The sequence below is a fragment of the Taurulus bubalis genome (assembly GCF_910589615.1).
Source record: "Taurulus bubalis genome assembly, chromosome: 20".
Lineage (NCBI taxonomy): Eukaryota > Metazoa > Chordata > Actinopteri > Perciformes > Cottidae > Taurulus > Taurulus bubalis.
Genome location: NC_136608.1, coordinates 7,240,966 through 7,261,911, shown reverse-complemented (window position 1 = coordinate 7,261,911; position 20,946 = coordinate 7,240,966). Strand labels below are relative to the sequence as shown.

General features: G+C 44.7%; 1 protein-coding gene across 1 annotated transcript; it reads right to left on the bottom strand.

Moving 5' to 3' along the window:
* Positions 1-721: 721 nt before the first annotated feature.
* LOC306752323 (fibulin-1-like) lies at positions 722-19,554 on the bottom strand (the record flags this gene model as incomplete). Its single annotated transcript, XM_079236073.1, has 19 exons — positions 722-861; positions 962-1,015; positions 1,696-1,838; positions 3,775-4,113; positions 4,432-4,555; positions 4,652-4,783; positions 4,903-5,022; positions 5,107-5,232; positions 5,413-5,535; positions 5,640-5,783; positions 5,863-6,000; positions 6,137-6,274; positions 12,637-12,726; positions 14,061-14,127; positions 14,327-14,408; positions 15,163-15,271; positions 18,180-18,333; positions 18,547-18,628; positions 19,490-19,554. The coding sequence occupies 19 exons, from the start codon at positions 19,552-19,554 to the stop codon at positions 722-724; spliced, it is 2,370 nt and encodes a 789-aa protein (XP_079092199.1).
* Between the last annotated feature and the right edge of the window lie 1,392 nt (positions 19,555-20,946).

Genomic DNA, 20,946 nt, shown 5'->3' with positions numbered 1-20,946 from the left:
ATTATCCACAGATGGTCGGATAGTCTGATGGTACACAATCAATGTTGAAAACAAGTTCATAGATGAAGCTTTTTATTATCAAATGAAGCAGGTCACATCTGGTCTCTCAATGCAGATGAAGTGCAACAAAATTTAAACAGTGCCATACAGGTCAGCCAATGGTGTGTCATAATGGCACTCGTGACAACAACGTCTGAATGCAAGTTATACTGGAACAGTGGTGACGGAGATGAAAGCACTGTGTTTATCTATAACATCAATTTATTGCACTCTTATAAAAGGCATGTGACTTTCAACACATATGGGATAGAGGTATTAAGTGAGAGACATGTTTGTTTTATTGCATAAATATCCTAATGCTTTGGAGGCATTTTATTTAATGCCACCATCGGGTAAAATTTTCTTTTTGTCCACTACTTTGGTTTGTAAACCAAACACTGATGATAATTATGTTTGCAGTCCTGCAGACATTTAGTCCAGTTTCATTTGATAACGTGTTTGTGTTTCATCTGTATATTATTGTGTTGAAATTATAAATACCTGAAATTACTTGAATGGGTTGCAAACTGAATATGTAACTTTTTTCAATAACTTTATCACTAAAAATCTACTGATTTGTCTAATCTTGCACACAGAGTGGTTTTAAATGTCCAGCTCCAGATATTCAAAACGTTTGCCAATTGTGCTGTATAGCTAACGCTGTATCGTTCAATTCCTTCACTCAGAACCAGAACTCTGGGATGAAGACACTGATGACGGCGATGTCTCGATGGGAAACATGCCTTGACTTGACATAGTTCATCGCCACCTCCAACATAAGGTCCTTGGGGCCATAGATATATTTTACCTGACGAACCAGTCCTGAGGGATGACAAAGAGGAGACATATTACATTTTTGGAAAATTATGAGTAAATGCAATGGCTGCTTGGTTCCAAGTACTAGTCTACTTTCTCCACTTACCCACAACCTTGCCCTGTTCGTAACGCTTAACCACATCAAAAGAGAACTGGTCATCTGCAAGCAGGATGTCAAAGAAAACGTCGGTGGCATGGTAAGTCGCTGCAACTGTCTGCAGGGAAACTATTTCTGTTGGAAGATTTGGTTTAAAGTTTGTATTATTCTAATAGTAGCAAACCACAGAATGTGTTTGGTCCTTCAAATAATATTTCACATATATTTATGATACAATTGGGTTGAAATAAGTAATTGAATTGTATGTGATGTGGCAGACTGGTGAATGGAAAGTTGAATTTCAATGAGGCTGCAAATAACTTTAGAATTTGAAACTACCAAGTTAACCCTTTCAGCCCCTGGCCAAAACATGTGATCAGAATAAACACTGAAAATGAATATGTTGTGTAAATAATTGCATTCAAGATTCATGGTGGATTTCCTTCAGATGTGGAATTTACCTCGACACAAAATACATTTTAATCGACCAACTGTGTCATATGTGTTGGCTCACAACGGAAACAGTAATCTAACTAACCGGTTGAATCTGCCAGGTCCACACACTTTTGCTCAAAATAACTTTTACTTGATATGGGAATGCAAATCATATGATACAGGCTACTACAACATATATCTGCACCATAGATAGTCACACACATCATGTGCAGTTGCAAATGCCGGTGAACGAGGCCATTGAGGAAGCACACGTACAAAGACCTTGCTGTACGTCCACCTTGTCTTACCGCGTGGTTCACTGAAGTGTCTGAAGAGCGGCGGGGAGATGGAGATGTGGGTGATGACGTGGACGGGATCAAGATTGCAGCTCCTGTCGTTATGTTGGCAGGCCTTAACACAACGCCCAATGACTAAAGCATGTCTTGTGGATCTGAAAAGGAAAAACAGAAGTGATGGTAAGTAGGCAAGATGAAGAAAATGAGGAGGAGATAGAGATGTATATATGTTCCAAGGAAAGAGGAATACACACAAAAGGAGATTTTACCTACACAGGAGACAACTGTATTTATAAGAAACACGTTGACCACAGCAAACTGGCAACACCTGAATAGCTACCATAGACCTCCATGGTTAACCAACGAAAGTGTGCCTTAACAAGAGGCCAAACCCTGATTCCTCAACCTAAAATCAAGTTTGTGGAGCTCCCCGACATGAAGACAGCAGCACTTTCAATGTGAACTCAAAAAGTGCAAAGGGAGCAGAGCCATGTAATCAGCAGCAAGCAGGTGAGTCCAAGTTGTTCACCCAAAGCCACAGAGATGATGGTGTGGTATTCATGCCACAAAGGAGAGATGGGATGGTAGACAACCAGGAGAGGGTTAGATTAAATGACATTTGATGCTATCAATGACATCATACTCAAGTGCATGGTGGACAAAACTCCCACCATCTTGACAGAATTCGCAACAGAATTCGCATTATTGCATTTCCAAACGATTGTATAGTCCCTCTCCAAAATAAGACAGAAACTATTACATAGAGCATTTCCCTATTTTCACATATTTGAAATAATCAACTTAGCATTTGGAAAATGGGTGGTTATATGATACAAAGATTTAAGAGAATAATTACCTCATATATTTAATTTCAATCAGCGTTATGCATTAAACCCCCAAAACCACCAGGAGGGAAATGGAACGGTGGAAAAATTGTCTGGCTGCATTTATCCAGCTGACCAACACAGCTACTGGCCTTTTGGTATCATTTACAGCAAATCAACTGATAACCACCCAATACCAACACTAAAAGCACTATTCATCATGTGAGCTGTAATGCTACTTCACCACTAATTGAGCCCCCATGCTGGCTGAGTCCCAGGTGCCCATAAATAAGTGCCACGCTTATTTTTCTTTCTATCCGCTAAGGCGAGGTCTGTTTGATCCGATGCTGAGGCCGCTTGGAACAGATCATAGGAAAACATTAGAAATTACCACAGCGGAGGAAGCGCGAGAGTAGCGGCAGAAACCATTGCCGGTATGTGTGTTTGTGCTTGAATATTAAAGAGTAAAAAGTCATTTTTATCCGTCACTTTTTAATTCCAAAGACATAGAAAGCACACATAAAGGGAAGCTGCTGCACAGACACGAGGTAAAATGAGCTGCCATCATGCAAATGAATGCACATGAACAATCCTGTCATAGCCCTCAAAAGCTAATGAGCCCCATCTAGTGGTATGTCCTCATATTATGTGTATACTGCTCCATCGTATGCTGGAACAAATATGGGGAAAAAAGCATTGAGTGTTTAAAACAGCTGAAAAACAAGGGAATGTTTGAAAGAAATGCATACCAAGACCACATTGCAAATGCAAATGCAATTCAATTAGCAATTTCGACTTGTTGCTTTGATAACCAATCATTCACTGTAAAGTTAATAATTTTAACACAATGTTTGAGGAATATTGTTTTGTTCTTTTGGGGGAAATGTATTACAATTATAATGTTAAGTTAGATGAGAAGAGAAATACTAATATTCTCAGATGAATACTGAGAATAATTTAATTTAACTTTATTTCGACTGCTGGATTGGCATTTTAGTTTGGGGTGAATCAGTGTTTTTCCACTCAAAAAGAATTATAGATTTGCCCCTTGTTAACTACGCCAAGGGGTAGATGGAAAGCTGGAGCTCTGACTCCTGTATTAAGAAAAGTATGGATGAAAATGAAAACCATATGTATAATACATGGGGGTGAGTGAAAAATAGGGATACACTTGAAACACTCAAAACTATTCCTTTAAATTTCACAATCTTCCAATATCTAAATGTTATTGAAGGCTGGATGGGCTGCTAGTGTGTGTGTGACAAACACAGAAAGCTTGGCCATGTACAGATGTGCTGTCCCGTAGCGAACCAGCCTCATCTCCACGGTCAGAAAGAAGTCCCGCGGCTGGGATAATGAACGCCGCAGTGCGATCTCTCCTCCTTGAGCGTACTGCTTCACGACAAAGTACCCCTCCTCGTCTCCAGAGACTATGTCGAGCAGCAGTTTGTCTCCCGGCACGGAATTGGAGAGTCCCATCCGGAAAACATCAGTGGGGATGAGAGCGTTGGTTGGAAAGCTGATGTTGTGGAAGGAGATTCTCAGCGGGAGCAAGAAACACGACGCAGGATCCCGCGTGAACTCACAAGTTACTCGCTCGCAACGGCTGAAAGGGAGAAAAAAACGAGACACTCATTGGATGGAGGGCAGAAACGGCTGCAGGCACGGGTATAAAAAGAGGGAAAGGACAGAGAGAGGGAGTAAATGACGGAAGTAGGAGAGTGAGAAAAAAGTTTGTGACCGTAAAACCGCAGGCAAATGTCAACAGCAGCCCAAATCTGCATGACAGGAAATGAGTACCAAATGAGAAGGACGGAGTCTTAATACTAAACTACAGAGGAGTACAATGCATCATGCTCAGCTGGGGACAATCAACCCTTTCATTCCAACAGCTCGTCATTAACAAGTAGCCATAAGCACTCACCCCTGCCCTGCCTCCTGGAAGTTTTGAGGACATGTGAAGGACAGACAGCGAAATCCTCCCTGGATGTTGATGCAGCTTTCAGAGATATAACAGGTATGGCTCCCGACTGCACATTCATCAATGTCTAGAAACACGGGTGGGGGGAGCAAAGGTTAGACACACCGGTAATTTACAATTCTGTTTTTTTAATGACAAGGGTATTGATGGTTTGTCTACTGACCCTGGCATGTGTGTCCATTGTATGCGAGTGTGTAGCCCGTGGGTGGGCAGGTACAGTAATAACTTCCTGGGACATTGGAGCAGCGGTAGGAACACACGTGGCCTCCAATCTGCACAGCGCACTCATCAATATCTGAGAGTGGCCGACAGTAAAAGATAGTTAGAGATACTCTGTGACATTTTTACGTGACACGTGATCACATCTGGGGTTCATTTGCAACATCACCAAACACCACAAAGTCCAACAAGCACCTTCACATGATGTCTCATCGATGTGACTCAGCTGGTAACCATGGCGACAGTAGCACTGGTACGAGCCAAAGAGATTTGCACACTCCTGGCTGCAAGGGTTGGCATCACACTCGTTGACATCTGTCAGCACACAGGCACAGATGCAGAACTCAAGACGTGACAAAGCAGTACTTCAGTAATTCATGAAATGAAGAGTGATCTTACCTTCACATTGTCTGTTGTTAGGGGATAGTTTGAAGCCAGTGGAGCAGCTGCACTGGTAGGACCCCTTTGTGTTCGCACACTTGTGGCTGCAGAGTCGTCCAGAGTAAAGCTTGCACTCATTGACATCTTAATCACACAGGGACAGACTATGAATTGACTTCCACTTTGCACTTGTCTTGTGCCACTTCTTTCTCCTCTACTCACGTGAATTTGCTCACCTTGGAAAATATTTTATGTCATAGCTGATGTGCACAAAATATCATAGATGATGCAAAAAAAAACAGTTGTGAGGAGTTTGTACTGCACCTTCACACAGTTTGTTGATACTGTTGAAGGTATAGCCAGTTTTGCATTCACAGCGGTACGTGCCCACCAGGTTGACACAGCCATGGCCGACACACACATTCCCTGTACGACACTCATCCACATCTGTAAACATGAACGGGAGAAGTTACATGTCTGAAGAAGGGATATCAAGGTGACTTTAAAGAAATTCTTGCACCAAATAAAATATTTTTTGTGACAGTATCCACCTTCACAACGCGATCCATCCTCAGTTAGACGATAGCCTCGTCCACAGGTTACTGTGTTCCTGCGACAAGTGTAGGAGCCCAATGTGTTGATACAAGTCTGGCGAAGCGAGCATGGACTAGTATGGGCCACACACTCGTTTACGTCTAATGAGGAAAGACATGAAGCAAAGCCAGCTTAACTTTTTCCCAGGGAATGTTTACCTGAGTGTGACACTAAACTTACCGATGCAGCTGCCGACGGCGTCCCGAATGAAACCGCCTGAGCACTCCGCGTTTGGGGCGCAGCGGAACGAGCCTTCGGTGTTGGTGCACAAAAAGGCTGCTTCACAGTTATGTGTCTCCAAAGCACATTCATCTATGTCTGGAACCGGTAAGGAGGAAAATATGAAGAAAGCATGGATATGCTATGCATAAATATTTTTATTTATATGAAATACTGTAAGGTGTAGGACATTTGGTGGCTATTTTACCTCGGACTAAAATTGCAGTTTTGTTACCTTGGCAAGTGTTGTCGTCTTTGAGTTCATACCCGGTGCCACAGCTGATTTCCCTCTGACAGCGGAAGGAACCCTCTGTGTTAATGCAAACTTGGCCTAAGACGCAGTTGTGACTGTCAGTCAGGCACTCGTTAACATCTGAGGAGAGAGACATCCATCAAAAATAAGAAAAACAGTCGATCCTTATTGTAAAGCATTGTCAGTGGTTGGGATGTAGCAGAATATCCTGGAATTTATTTTTTGGATAATGAATTTGACATGTTACGTATTATGACTGTGCCTTCAAACACCCATATTACCACTACCTAGTATGCCAGAAAAGGTTTTAGGATGCCCCAATACATGACAAAAGCAGTATGCCAAAAGTACCAGAATGTTTTACTACATTCGATCACATTCTGCAGTATGGGAGCCAGTATGATTTTTTTGGTTATAATATATACATTCATATATATACAAATTCAAAAGAAAAAGTATGCACACAGATTATGCTAATGTCCGCATGCTAACATGCTCACAATGACAAAGCCAACATGCTCACGTTAAGCAGGTATGATGTTGTAGAAGGAGATTCTCATGCTAACATTTACAGTGGCTGATGGGAACTTGCTTAGTTTCGAGGGTATTTTGTCAAAGTATTGAACCAATTTAATTCCTATCATGCTGCCGGCACGAAATGAAAAAGGAAGGGATCACATTCCATCCTGTAGGGGGCTATCCATCTAACCCATCTAATAGTTGTTTAGATATTTCAGTCTGGGCCGACCAACAGACTGGCACACTGACAATAGGCCCATTCGAAAGAACTGCGCCTCGACTGGGATGTAGAAGAGAGCAGACGGCAGCAGCAGGGGGGGTGTTTGTAAATATATATTTATATAGAAATGTGCGTGTAGCTGCAGCCTTTGTTCTTTTTATGTCTGCTTGTGAAATACATTACTACTCGTTTTGATATGTGTTACATAAATAAGCTCTATTATTATCAACCACACAATATAGGTTTTTTGATTAAACGTGAGACTAATAGTCAACTACACATACAACACCTGGTGTTTGCTGTCAATTCTAAGAGCCAATCAGCTCTCTAATGTGGCGACAGACAGGCGTTTCCCATCATGCACTGGGCCACGCAGTCGGTGGAGAGCTACTGCGGCACCTGAATCTTAAAATCTGCGGCCGCCTCGCTCTCGTGAGATAATCGTTGACCACGTGTGAGTGCCGTCAGAGCAAGTCGGTATCAAGTCGGACACAAATCTAACCGGTGATCGATTCTGCGCAGAACTGGCTCATCTCGAATGAACCTATTGTCCTCCCCAAAGCCATGCTACTTAGAAGGAATCATTTAGGAAGTAAGTAGTTACAGCAACACTTTAATTTATATTACTCACCTTCACAATTCCCTCCATCCTTTTTCAGTTGATATCCACCTTCACACAACTGGGAGCAGAGGGAGCCTGAAAGCAGCAGAAACACACGTGAAGAAGTAGACATCCCTATATCCAGTGTGAGTCCTACATCACAGGAATCATGTCACTGGCTGAAGAATAATTATAACAAAGGAGATCACATTCAGAAATGAAGGTGACAAACCTATACAGGGTTCCAATCCCTCTGTAGGCTTGGCGGTAACGCTGGTTTGAGGCTTTTCTGTCACTGGTGCTATGGAAGAAAAGGCCTCATGAAAAAGAAATACCCTGAATGACAAGCACAGGGGTCAAACCCTTCAGCACCTCGTCACACATTGGAGCTCCACAAAGCTCTGTGGGCTTCCCGTTGGCATGCTCACATTGCTTTGGCCTTCAATTTCGATCAGCAAGACACTTTTGCTTGAAACTCAAATCAAGTATTTTTGAAGCTCTGTCCTTGGCAACATGTTTGTTTTTTTCCACCTGAAGCCAGCTAGGCGACAAAAGCTACAAGCCACAACACCATTTGGCCCTGAGTTACCATTTGGCAAGGTGTCTACAGATTAGCCCAGTGAATAGCCCTGTTACCCAGTCTGCCTGACACTCTACTAGTGATCTACTCCACATCTGCCACATCAAGGCCAGTTGTCCAGTGTATTTCACAACATGGCCGCAGTCTGTGCTTCTAGTAACGCTGCCTGGATTGATGTGACGCACTCCTTCTGAAAATTGGCTCTTTTTACCAGAACAAATCTCTGCAAATGTCATGGTTTTGGCTCTGAGGGCTAATACAATCAGAGCTAACACTTTCAAATAAGGTTCCCTTAAGACAGGGCTTGTCACTAAAGGAGAGAAGTCCAGGTCTTGAGGAGTACTACTGCATGTGTGGAAAAAGTTGTACATAAGCTTTTGTGGCTCCAGAGGGACCTGTATGAAATTTGACGAATTGCGTCGAATGACGTCAGATCAGTCAACATTTGTTGAAGCTTTTTGTTTTAAAATTTTAAAAGATTCTTGGGGCGTAGCATAGCACATTGGAATATCCAACCTAACGGTCATGGGTTGTGTTGAACATATTCTGGGTCACCAGGTTTTTAAAACATCTCTTTGACTTGCGTTTATCCTTTCTATTTAGCAATACTGTAATTATAAATGTTGGTAATCCACTAACAAATGGTAATAGTTGCGTATTTAAAAAAGAAAAGAAAAAAACTTCATAAAGTCTGTGGTTGATAAGAGTGTAACAAGTGGTGGAAGGACCCAAACGCAATAAGACGGAATGGAGTGGAGAATTATCGGGGTCGGGTGCTATGCAGACCGGGCGGCGGGCCAGGCAGGAGACCTGGGCGAGCCGATCGCCGGCAGCATAGACTAGCTCTAGGGACGTGGAACGTCACCTCGCTAGCGGGGAAAGAGCCGGAGCTGGTGCGGGAGGTGGAGCGGTACCAGCTAGATTTAGTTGGGCTCACCTCCACGCACAGCATGGGCTCTGGAACCAAGCTCCTGGAGAAGGGTTGGACTTTGTCCTTTTCTGGAGTTGCCCAGGGTGAGAGGCGCCGGGCGGGAGTGGGGATACTCACGAGCCCCCGGCTGAGCGCCGCTATGTTGGAGTTTTCCCCGGAGAACGAGAGGGTCGCCTCCCTGCGCCTACGGGTTGCAGGGAGTAAAGCTCTGACTGTTGTTTGTGCTTATGCACCGAACAGCAGTTCGGAGTATCCGGCCTTCTTGGAGTCGGTGGGAGGGGTCCTGGAAAGGGCGCCGCCTGCCGACTCCATAGTTCTCCTGGGAGACTTCAACGCTCACGTGGGCAATGACAGAGAAACCTGGCGGGGCGTGATTGGGAGGAACGGCTTGCCCGATCTGAACCCGAATGGTGTTTTGTTGTTGGACTTCTGCGCTAGCCACAGTTTGTCCATAACGAACACCATGTTCGAGCATAAGGTGGCTCATAAGTGTACCTGGTACCAGAACACCTTAGGCCGGAGATCAATGATCGACTTTGTAGTCGTATCATCTGATCTGCGGCCGTATGTCTTGGACACTCGGGTGAAGAGAGGAGCAGAGCTGTCAACTGATCACCACCTGGTGGTGAGTTGGATCAGATGGCGGGGGAGTCGGCTAGAAAGACCTGGCAAGCCCAAACGTGTAGTGAGGGTGAACTGGGAACGTCTGGCGGAGGACCCTGTCCGGGAGGTCTTCAACTCCCACCTCCGGAAGAACTTCTCACAAATCCCGAGGGAGGCTGGGGACATGGAACCCGAGTGGACCATGTTCAAAGCCTCTATTGTGGACGCGGCTGCTCGGAGCTGTGGCCAGAAGGTCATCGGTGCCTGTCGTGGCGGCAACCCGAGAACCCGGTGGTGGACACCGGGGGTGAGGGAAGCCGTCAAACTGAAGAAGGAGGCCTTTCGGGCCTGGCTGGCCCAGGGGTCTCCTGAAGCAGCTGACGGGTACCGGCAGGCCAGAAGGGCTGCAGCTGCGATGGTCGCGGATGCTAAAACTCGGGCATGGGAGGAGTTCGGGGAGGCCATGGAGAAGGACTTTCGGTTGGCCTCAAGGAAGTTCTGGCAAACCATCCGACGGCTCAGGAAGGGAAAGCAGGGCCTACCCCAGGCTGTTCTCAGCAGGGGGGGGGGAACTGCTGACCCGGACTGGGGACATCGTCGGGCGGTGGAAAGAGCACTTTGAGGAACTCCTAAACCCGGCTAACATGTCCCTCGGAGAGGGGGCAGCGCCGGAAGACTTTGGGGTGGTTTCTCCCATATCCCTGGCAGAGGTCGCTAAGGTAGTCAAAAAGCTCCTTGGTGGCAAGGCGCCAGGGGTGGATGAGATCCGCCCTGAGATGCTGAAAGCGCTGGACATTGTTGGGCTGTCTTGGTTGACACGCCTTTTCAGTGTTGCATGGGGGTCGGGAACAGTGCCCATGGACTGGCAGACCGGGGTGGTGCTTCCCATCTACAAGAAGGGGGACCGGAGAGTGTGCTCAAACTATCGTGGCATCACACTGCTCAGCCTCCCGGGAAAAGCTTATGCCAGGGTGCTGGAAGGGAGGCTCCGACCGCTTGTCGAACCTCAGATTCAAGACGAGCAGTGCGGATTCCGTCCCGGTCGTGGAACAGTGGACCAGCTCTTTACCCTTGCAAGACTACTGGAGGGGTCCTGGGAGTTTGCCCAACCAGTCTACATGTGCTTTGTGGACTTGGAGAAGGCTTTCGACCGGGTCCCTCGGGGGGTTTTGTGGGGGGTGCTGCGGGAGTATGGGGTGCCGGACCCGTTGGCTCGGGCTATCCGGTCTTTGTACGCCTGCAGTAGGAGCTGTGTTCGTATCCTCGGTAGTAAGTCAGACGCGTTCCCGGTGGGTGTTGGCCTCCGCCAGGGCTGCCCTTTATCACCGGTCCTGTTCGTGACTTTCATGGACAGGATATCTAGGCGCAGCCAGGGGGCGGAGAGGATCCGGTTCGGGAGTCTCGGGATCGCCTCTCTGCTGTTCGCGGATGATGTGGTCCTGTTTGCCTCCTCGGATTGTGACCTCCAGCATTCACTGGGGCGTTTTGCAGCCGAGTGTGAAGCGGCAGGGATGAGAGTTAGCGCCTCCAAATCTGAGGCCATGGTGCTCTGCCGGAAACCGGTGGATTGCTCCCTCCAGGTGGGGACAAACTGCCTACCCCAAGCGAAGGAGTTCAAGTATCTCGGGGTCTTGTTCACGAGTGAGGGTAAGGTGGAGCGGGAGATCGACAGACGGATCGGTGCGGCTGCAGCAATAAAACAGGCGCTTTACCGGTCCGTCCTGGTGAAGGGGGAGCTGAGCCGGAAGGCGAAGCTCTCTATTTACTGGTCGGTCTATGTTCCAACCCTCACCTATGGTCACGAACTCTGGGTCGTGACCGAAAGAACGAGATCTCGAATACAAGCGGCCGAAATGAGCTTCCTCCGCAGGGTGGCCGGGCTCACCCTTAGAGATAGGGTAAGGAGCTCGGACATCAGGAGGGAGCTTGGAGTCGAGTCGCTGCTCCTTCGTGTCGAAAGGAGTCAGCTGAGGTGGTTCGGGCATCTAGTCAGGATGCCTCCTGGACGCCTCCCATTAGAGGTTTTCCAGGCACGTCCAACTGGTAGGAGACCCCGGGGAAGACCGAGGACACGCTGGAGGGATTATATCTCCCGGCTGGCCTTGGAACGCCTCGGGATCCCCCAGAATGAGCTGGAAAGTGTTACGGGTGAGAGGGAAGCCTGGGTCGGCTTGCTGAACCTGCTGCCACCGCGACCCGACCCCGGATAAGCGGCTGATAATGGATGGATGGATGGAGTGGAGAGGTTTATTTCGGCAGAACACACAAGGGAAACGGACCAAGAAGAAGGCAGGACCGTATCGGGCGGGAGAAGTGGATGGTCTGGCATAACACGGAGAATGATCTGGCCGTGACTGTGATTGAAGCTGGGGATTATATACTAGAGGGAGGCGGCGCAGGTGAGTGTGATATAGCTGACGAGGTGGGTGTAACTAACAGGTGCACAGATTGAGCTGACGAGGTAATACAGAAGGGAGTGAGTGCAGTAGGGTGGCAGGTAAGTGTGTATGAGCTGAAGAGGTGTGACCAACAGGTGTACAGAATAAGATGATGAGATTGGTGTGACTAACAGGTGCACTGAATGAACTGATTAGGTGTGTGAGCGACAGACTGGCAAGAGAAAATGAAGGCTGAACTGTGACAAAGAGGGGTAAATAATTGGAATTTGGTCCAGATCATCTGCAGCTTTTTTTTTTTGCTCACAATGATAATGCCAACATGCTCATGTTAAGCAGGTATGATGTTGTAGAAGGAGATTCTCATGCTAACATTTACAGTGGCTGATGGGAACTTCCTTAGTTTTGCAGGTATTTTGTCAAAGTATTGAGCCAATTTAATTCCTATCATGCTGCCGGCACGAAATAAAAAAGGAAGGGATCACATTCCATCCTGTAGGGGGCTAACCATCAAACCCATCTAATAGTTGTTTAGATATTTCAGTCTCGGCCGACCAACAGACTGGCACACTGACATTGCCGTCCCCAAAGCCATGCTGCTTAGAAGGAATACTTCAATTTATATTACTCACCTTCACAATTCACTCCATCCTTATTCAGTTGATATCCACCAAGGCACGAACACATACCGTTACCTTCACACAACTGGGAGCAGAGGGAGTCTGAAAGCAGCAGAAACACACGTGAAGAAGTAAACATCCCTATATCCAGTGTGAGTTCGACATCACAGGAATCATGTCACTGGCTGAAGAATAATTATAACAAAGGAGATCACATTCAGAAATGAAGGTGACAAACCTATACAGGGTTCCAATTCCTCTGTAGGCTTGGCGGTAACACTGGTTTGAGGCTTTTCTGTCACTGGTGCTATGGAAGAAAAGGCCTCATGAAAAATGAATTCCCTGAATAACAAGCACAGGGGTCAAACCCTTCAGCACCTCGTCACACATTGGAGCTCCACAAAGCTCTCTGGGCTTCCCGTTGGCATGCTCACATTGCTTTGGCCTTCAATTTCGATCAGCAAGACACTTTTGCTTGAAACTCAAATCGAGTGTTTTTGCAGCTCTGTCCTTGCCAACATGTTTGGGTTTTTCCACCTGAAGCCAGCTAGGCGACAAAAGCTACAAGCCACAACACCAGTTGGTCCTGAGTTACCATTTGGCAAGATTAGCCCGGTGACCTGTTACCCCCTCTGCCTGACACTCTGCTAGTGATCCGCTCCACATTTGCCACATCACCTCCGGTTGTCCAGTTTATTTCACAACATGGCCGCTGTCTGTACTTCTAGTAACGCTGCCTGGATTGATGTGACACACTACATCTGAAAACTGGCTTTGAAATGTAAAGAATATTCTGGGGGCGTAGCATAGCACATCGGTATATCCAATCAAACAGTCAGTGGTTGTGTTGAACACATTTTGGGTCACCAGGTTTTTAATTTAAAACATCTTTTTGGCTGTTTTGGTGTTTTCCTTTCTATTTAGCAATACTGCAGTTATAAGTGTTGGTAACCCACTAACAAATTGTCATTGGTTCCCAATTTCTAAAAAGCCTTCATAAAGTCTGTAGTTGATAAGAGGGCTAAATAATTAGACTTTGGTCCAGATCATCTGCAGCCTGTTTTCTAGAAATAAATGGTCTCATAAGTCAATATTAGATTTGACATTCGACCTATACAAATATTGTTCTTATTATTGGATTATATATCTGTTCTATGAAGTTAGGGAACTTTATTAACCATTAATAAAACCAAATCATATTGTGCTGCAAATCACTTGGCACCTAATGTGTGCAAAAGGCCAAGTACGCTGATTGTTTTGAGTCTCACACACAGCCAGTAGCCATTCGGTAGATAAGAGTGGAGCCATTTAAGACACAACAGACTGAAAGCACAACATTAATTTCTTACCAGTTGCAGCCTGTTTGATTTCTGCTGTTGTGTTTTTGTTACAGCAGTCTTTAGCTGTGTGCAAACACCTTTTTCCCAGCAACAAACCCTGGAGCTCGCAGCTCAAGCCCCGGCTCGCTGTCACCAGGCCGAGCATACAGCAGTCACAGCACAGCTGTACGGGAGACAGGGAGGGTGAAACAGCTGGAAGAGATGCTGAACAAGAAGGAATCTGATCTCTGATGTGATATAGTGTGTTTCTGCGCACAATAATGGAGAGACGTGCAAAGATTGAATATTAACATTAGGAAGGAGATAACCTTAGACATTTTAGTTTCCCAGGGTTCTCCTTGGAAGAAGGGCCTCTCACAGACCCATTGCTCCTTGGACATCTGGATGCCTTTGTCACAGAGTCCATCTTCTACTGCTGCCGCACAGCACTGCTCCTGGGCGATTCTGGGAATAAACAGCAGACATTCCCGTCATCCAGAAGAGAAACTGCATCCTTTGTTCCATGAGACAATAGCTGGATACGGAGCATGTGATGAAATGATCGAAGATACAGTCGGTCTCCTGACTGCAAGTGGATTTATTTAAGATGGGATACGTTACGATACATATCTAATTGCAACAATAAGTTATCCACCTTAGCTTAAAAGACATTGTAACGGTCAGCAGCTACTCTAATTTTAGCTAATTTAAATAATCTCTCCCCCGGCCTCTCCTCTGCAAATGTTCCCTCCACTGACCTCCATGTGTTGATCAGGTGTTTCTCTATTTCATCAATCACAGCCTCCATGTTCTTACAGTCAAACAGGGCCCTTTAGTGTGTAAAATGCTCCAGGGGGACACTTAACGCCATGTCTTCACTGTGTAGTTACTATGTGGCAATCCTCTCCTGTAGCAGGATGGATGGTTGAGTGGCGCGGAGATGATTTAAGGCTTGCAACCTTTGAGCTATTTCCTGCTTTTTAACAAACCGTCAGAAACGCTGGCTTACAGCACACACACACATTTCCCTCAGGAAAATTACACACAGTCTCATTTAAAGAGTCCAATGGGATACATGTTTAACCCTGCTCATCCGCTGTACCCTGAGGAACGTTTTTGATGCATAAACACACAAGACTTCATGCATTCCCTCTGTACTGCCCCGCCCCCATGGTCGCATCCTGAGACCTTCTCCTTTTTTAAACCAGGTGTTGCTTACCTGCAGGTGGGGGAGGAAGATATGAGGTTGAGATTTGCACAGGATTGTCCTCCCTGGGCCCAATCCCTCCCACCCTGACAGCACTCCTGTTCCGTAGAAAGCTGAATCTCTGTGGATTAAATATAAAGCAAAGACATGATGTAAGAATAGCATGGCTGCCCCTTAAAAGTGCAATGACTGAATCAGATTTAAATAAATTGGGCTCACACACTCAGATAAGACAGATAGTACTTGGGAGATATCACCAAGCAGTACCTCATATAAGGATACAACTTGCCCCCAAAATTAATAGTGTATTTAAAGTTGTTCAAACCACTAACACAGACTACAATTGGGCATTTCAATGCCAACATTGAGCAATGTGTCTTACCTTGTCCATGCAGAACTCCGTATAAAGAAAACAGAAGTATTGTCCACTGTGCCATCGCGCTCACTTCCAGATGTTTCCGTCTAAATGTCACGGTTATTGTAAATTACCGGGATGATCAGCGGCTGAACGACAGCAGACGGTGTGTGTCTGTGCATGTGTGTGTGCGTCAGTCTCCTCTGTGAAAGTGTCCCGTCAAGAAGGGGAACATCTCAGTCAGAGCGGCGACTCAGGCCTCGACTCGCGGGGTTTGAGTTTCGAGGGCGGGGTGGACGGCCCCGTGTTTAACCGTCAGGGCTCCTGAATTATTCAAACGTGGCCGATAATTAGATTTATTTGATGACACTTCCAAAGTGGATGTTGCCAGAATAAAAATTAAATAAAAGAGATGGATCTTAAGAAAAGTCGGTTAAAACAAGAAAAACGTCCACAGACTGGTAAAAGAAAAAAGAAAAGTAAGTCATAAAAAATTGTCCTACAAAGTGTCCCAAATTCCTTTTGTGAACGTTTTTTTTTAAAAGAGGTTTGGTTTACATTTGCAGTGGTTTCTTATTTAGAATTCATAACATGCAAAAGTATCAAGTAGTTTATTAAGTTAAAAAAAAGCTGAAGTTAGCAAGTTGGTATAAAAATAAAATGAGCATTACTTCTATATTTTAAATGTTTTTTTTCTATTTTCGTCTTCTGTTATTGAGTTTGTGGTTTTTTTTTAAGTAATCTTGCGACCCCTTGTGGGGATTCAGACCACTGTTTGAGAACCTCAGGTTTTGTTTAGGGTGCAGCATTTTACATCATCTCAAAGAATAAAATAAAGAAAACTGAATAAAGATGACAGTGGGAGCAAAGACCAAGTATATGATCTACATTTAAAGGTCAACAAACAAACATAAAGTTCCTGACACTTAAACGTGGGAAACAATTTGAATTATAATCCTTTTATGGAGGTTTAAATAGTCGGGGTCAAATTGACCCCAAGGATAAAAAAGAAAAAGTAAATTTGAAGGTAACCGGAGGGTTAACCCATGTTTATTACAAATATTGTAAATGCATGTAGTAACATTGTTTGCAGAGTTCATTTACAGGTCATGTTTCTCCTCAAATAATAAAAGTGATAATATTGGACAAAGTTGTCTAAACTGAAGTTGAATTGTCAGTTTGACGCCATGTGAGTTCCAGGAAGGTTTAGTTAACTGAAGCCTCCGTTCTGTGGGTCTAACTGCACACTTCCATTGCTTTCAGTGAGGGAAACCAGCTAAAATAACAAGGCTTAGGCCTAATCTTACATAAAAGTAATCATGCTGCAGAAGGGCAAGGACACAATTTGGAGAACACACACTTGTCAGAGGCTGATGTTGAGGTCATATTTAGGTCTCTGAATTATCCCAGAGTGCTAACAGTAAAGTCTAAAGAATTGTTCTGCTGATAAAAACCAACAAGGCTGCTTTATGACAAAACATTGTTGAGATTTGGCCTTCAATATAGATCAGCAATTTACTTTTGCTTTAAAATCAAATCAAGTATTGTTGCAGCTCTGTCCTTGCCAACATGTTTTTTTTGTTTTACCTGAAGCCAGCTAATCGACAGCTAATCGAGCCACAACACCGGTTGGCCCTGAGTTTTTGCTTCTAAGGCTAATAAAATCAGAGCTAACACTTTCAAATAAGGTTCCCTTAAGACAGGGCTTGCCACTAAAGGAGAGAACTCCAGTCTATGGGAGTGCCACTGCATGTGTGAAAAAGTTGTGCTTTTGTGGCTCCAGAGGCACCTGCATGAAATCTGATGAATTGCCTTGAGTGATGTCACATGAGTCAATGTCTTTTGGAGCTTTTTGTTTTAAATTTCAAATTGAAAAAAGATTTTCAATTTGACTGTCAGTGGTTGTGTTGAACACATTTTGGGTCACCAGGTTTATAAAACATCTCTTTTGCTCGTGTTTATCCTTTCTATTTAGCAATACTGCAGTTATAAATGTTGGTAATCCACTAGCAAATGGTCATAGGTTCCCGAATTTCTAAAAAGGCCTTCATAAAGTCTGTAGTTGATAAAAGGATTAAATAATTTGGTTGAATAGTCAAAAGAATTACCTCCTAACCCTAACCACTTTTCCTTGACCTCTGTGGAAAACGTCACAGGGTCAAGGAAAGATGGGAAGGAGAATCCATGAGGAGTTTAGGACAAGACAACCGCGGTGTTTAGTGAATTCAACTCCACTTTCCCTGAGCTACGTAGTTATGATGCGACGGCAGGCGATGTCAGTGACGTTGGTCTGCAGCGGTGAAACTACAATGTTCAGGAGATGGACTACAAAAAAGCGCATCTTAGATACTTCGTCTGTGTTCTTACAGTGTTGCGTCATGCAGACGACATGAAAGACCCGGTTCAATGTATTACTTTATTAACAAGGATGGAATAGAAATGAAAGAAGAATATAAAAGTGAAACCAAGGGTTGCTATATTTGATGAAGTATTTGGGAACTATATAAACTATTTAAGTTTGTGCTGTAAATCACTTGGCACCTAATGTGTGCAAAAGGTTGAGTACACTGATTGTTTTGAGTCTCACACACAGCCAGTAGCCATTCGGTTGATAAGATAGAGTGGAGCCATTTAAGACACAACAACAGACTAAAGAACAGCATTAATGTCTTACCAGTTGCATCCTGTTGGATTGCTGCTGTTGTGTTTTTGTCACAGCAGTCTTTAGCTGTGTGCAAACACGTTTTCCCCAGTAACAAACCCTGGAGCTCGCAGCTCGAGCCCCGGCTCGCTGTCACCAGGCCGAGCTTACAGCAGTCACAGCACATCTGTACGGGAGACAGGGAGGGTGAAACAGCTGGAAGAGATGCTGAACAAGAAGGAATCTGATCTCTGATGTGATATTGTCAGAAAAACTAGGTGTGTTTGTGCGCACAATGATGGAGAGACGTGCAAAGATTGAATATTGATATTAGGGAGGAGATAACCTTAGACATTTTAGTTTCCCAGGGTTCTCCTTGGAAGAAGGACTCCTCACAGACCAATGGCTCCTTGGACATCTGGATGCCAGTTCCACAGAGTCCATCTTCTACTGCTGCCGCACAGCACTGCTCCTGGGCGATCCTGGAAATAAACAGCAGACATTCACGTCATCCAGAAGAGAAACTGCATCCTTTGTTAGCTGGATACTGAGCATGTGAAAACATGATCTCTATTTGAGTAAGATACAGTCAGTCTGCTGACTGCAAGTGGATTTATTTAAGATGGGATACATTGCATATTTAATTGCAACAATAAGTAACCCACCTTAGCTTAAAGACATTGCAACGGTCAGCAGTTTTGTGGTAAATCTCTTATGGTATCAGGACAGGAAGCCAAACTTGAACTTAAATAATGAAAATCAATAAAATCCTGTTGGAATCAGTCGTCTTTGTCTTTGTTTATTTCTTGCAAGGGAAGAGTTACATCAGCTGCAAAGTATTGTATCACACAAGCTTCTTTATACACACAGCAACGAGTTAACTTCTACCTGCTCGCACCCATGGGTGGCCTTGGACAGTTTCAATAACAACCTGGAGGAGACAGACAGTACAATCCACAAGTTTCGGTTAACCGCAGTTTGCACTTTCTTTACTCCATATAAGGTAAAGGGAGGACGTGTAGGCCCAGTAGCCTTCTCTTAGTGAATGACACATATGTTTAGGGTCAACATAAGGACACATAGTTATACATAATATGGTTATACATATTTTACCATTACTGCGGCTACTCTGAGACGTTGGTTTACAGACACACACATTTCCCTCAGCAGAATTGCACACCCTCATTTAAAGAGCCCAATGGGATCAATGTTGAACCCACGCTACAACCGCTGTACCCAGGAACGTTTTTGATGGATAAAGACAACACACGTCATGCATTCCCTCTGTACTGCCTTGGTCGCATTCTGAGACCCTCTTCTTTGTGAAAGCAGGTGTTGCTTACCTGCAGGTGTAGGAGTGAGATCTATTTGGGAGGATACAGTATGGTCCTCGCTGGGCCCAATCCATCCCATCCTGACAGCACTCCGGCTCAGTAAGAATCGTAATCTCTGAGAATTAAATACAAAGCAGAGACATGATGTATGAATAGCATGCTCACCCAAGTGCCAGTGACTGAATCAGATTTAATTAAAACCAAGCAGTACCTCACATAAGGATACAACTTGCCCCCAAAATGAAGTGTTTTTAAAGTTGTTCAAACCACTAACAAAGACTTAAATTGGGCATTTCAATGCCGACATTGATCAATGTGTCTTACCTTGTCCATGCAGAACTCCGTATAAAAAAAACAGAAGTATTGTCCACTGTGCCATCGCGCTCACTTCCAGATGTTTCCGTCTAAATGTCACGGTTATTGTAAATTACCGGGATGATCAGCGGCTGAACGGCAGCAGTGGACGGTGTGTGCGTGCGCATGTGTGTGTATGTGTGTGTGTGTGTGTGTGTGTGTGTGTGTGTGTGTGTGTGTGTGTGTGTGTGTGTGTGAGTCCTCTGTGAAAGTGTCCCGTTATAGACGAGATCATCTCAGTCAGAGGCGACTCCGGCCTCGACTTGCAGGGTTTGATATGAGAGGGCGGACCCGTGGGTGCATCCCAAATCTCCCTCCCCACGCGAGGAGAGAGGGAAACGAGGAAATGTGTTTCAAGAGAAAGGAGACGTCCTTTCCTCAGCAGCGTCACGTGAAGGCTGCTGATCAGCTGTCAGTCGGATTCAACAACTGGAGAGACTTTTGACCGAGTTTGCACACATGATCTATATAATATGCTAATAATATTATCATCACTGCCAGAGCTGAGGTGTTTTCTCTCTGCAGCCTGTTACCTGTTTAACTAAACTGATTTGAATTCATTCTGATTGTGAAGATAACTAATGATATGATTAAGGTTGCTTTTGAACACTGGAATTAATTTATAAATGGAGAAAAAAAAAGTGTTTCATCCCTTTAGCGCCCTCTGACTTTAATTGTATCCATAATAAAAGTGATTGAGGGAAATAACAGATCATGAAAATACAAATATTTTTCTAAATTAACAAATGTGTTCAGACCAAGTGAACATATATTTAAACGAGAAGGTGAATCAGAAAACAAATCAAATATAAAACTAGAGTTTAATCTGTGATCTGTCAGATCAGCTGCAGCATTCAATCAAAGTACTGATGAACAATTAAGGGGGCGGTCATGGCTCCTCCCTCGTGGCTCCTCAGAGATCCCTCCTCTCTCCTCTCCTGTTTATCAGCTCCTGGCCCTTCAAAGTAATCTTGCAACCCCTTGTGGGGATTCAGACCACTGTTTGAGAACCTCGTCTTTTTCAGGGTGCAGCATCTTACATCATCTCAAAGAACAAAATAAAGAAAACAGAATAAAGATGACAGTGGGAACAAAGACCAAGTACGATCTAC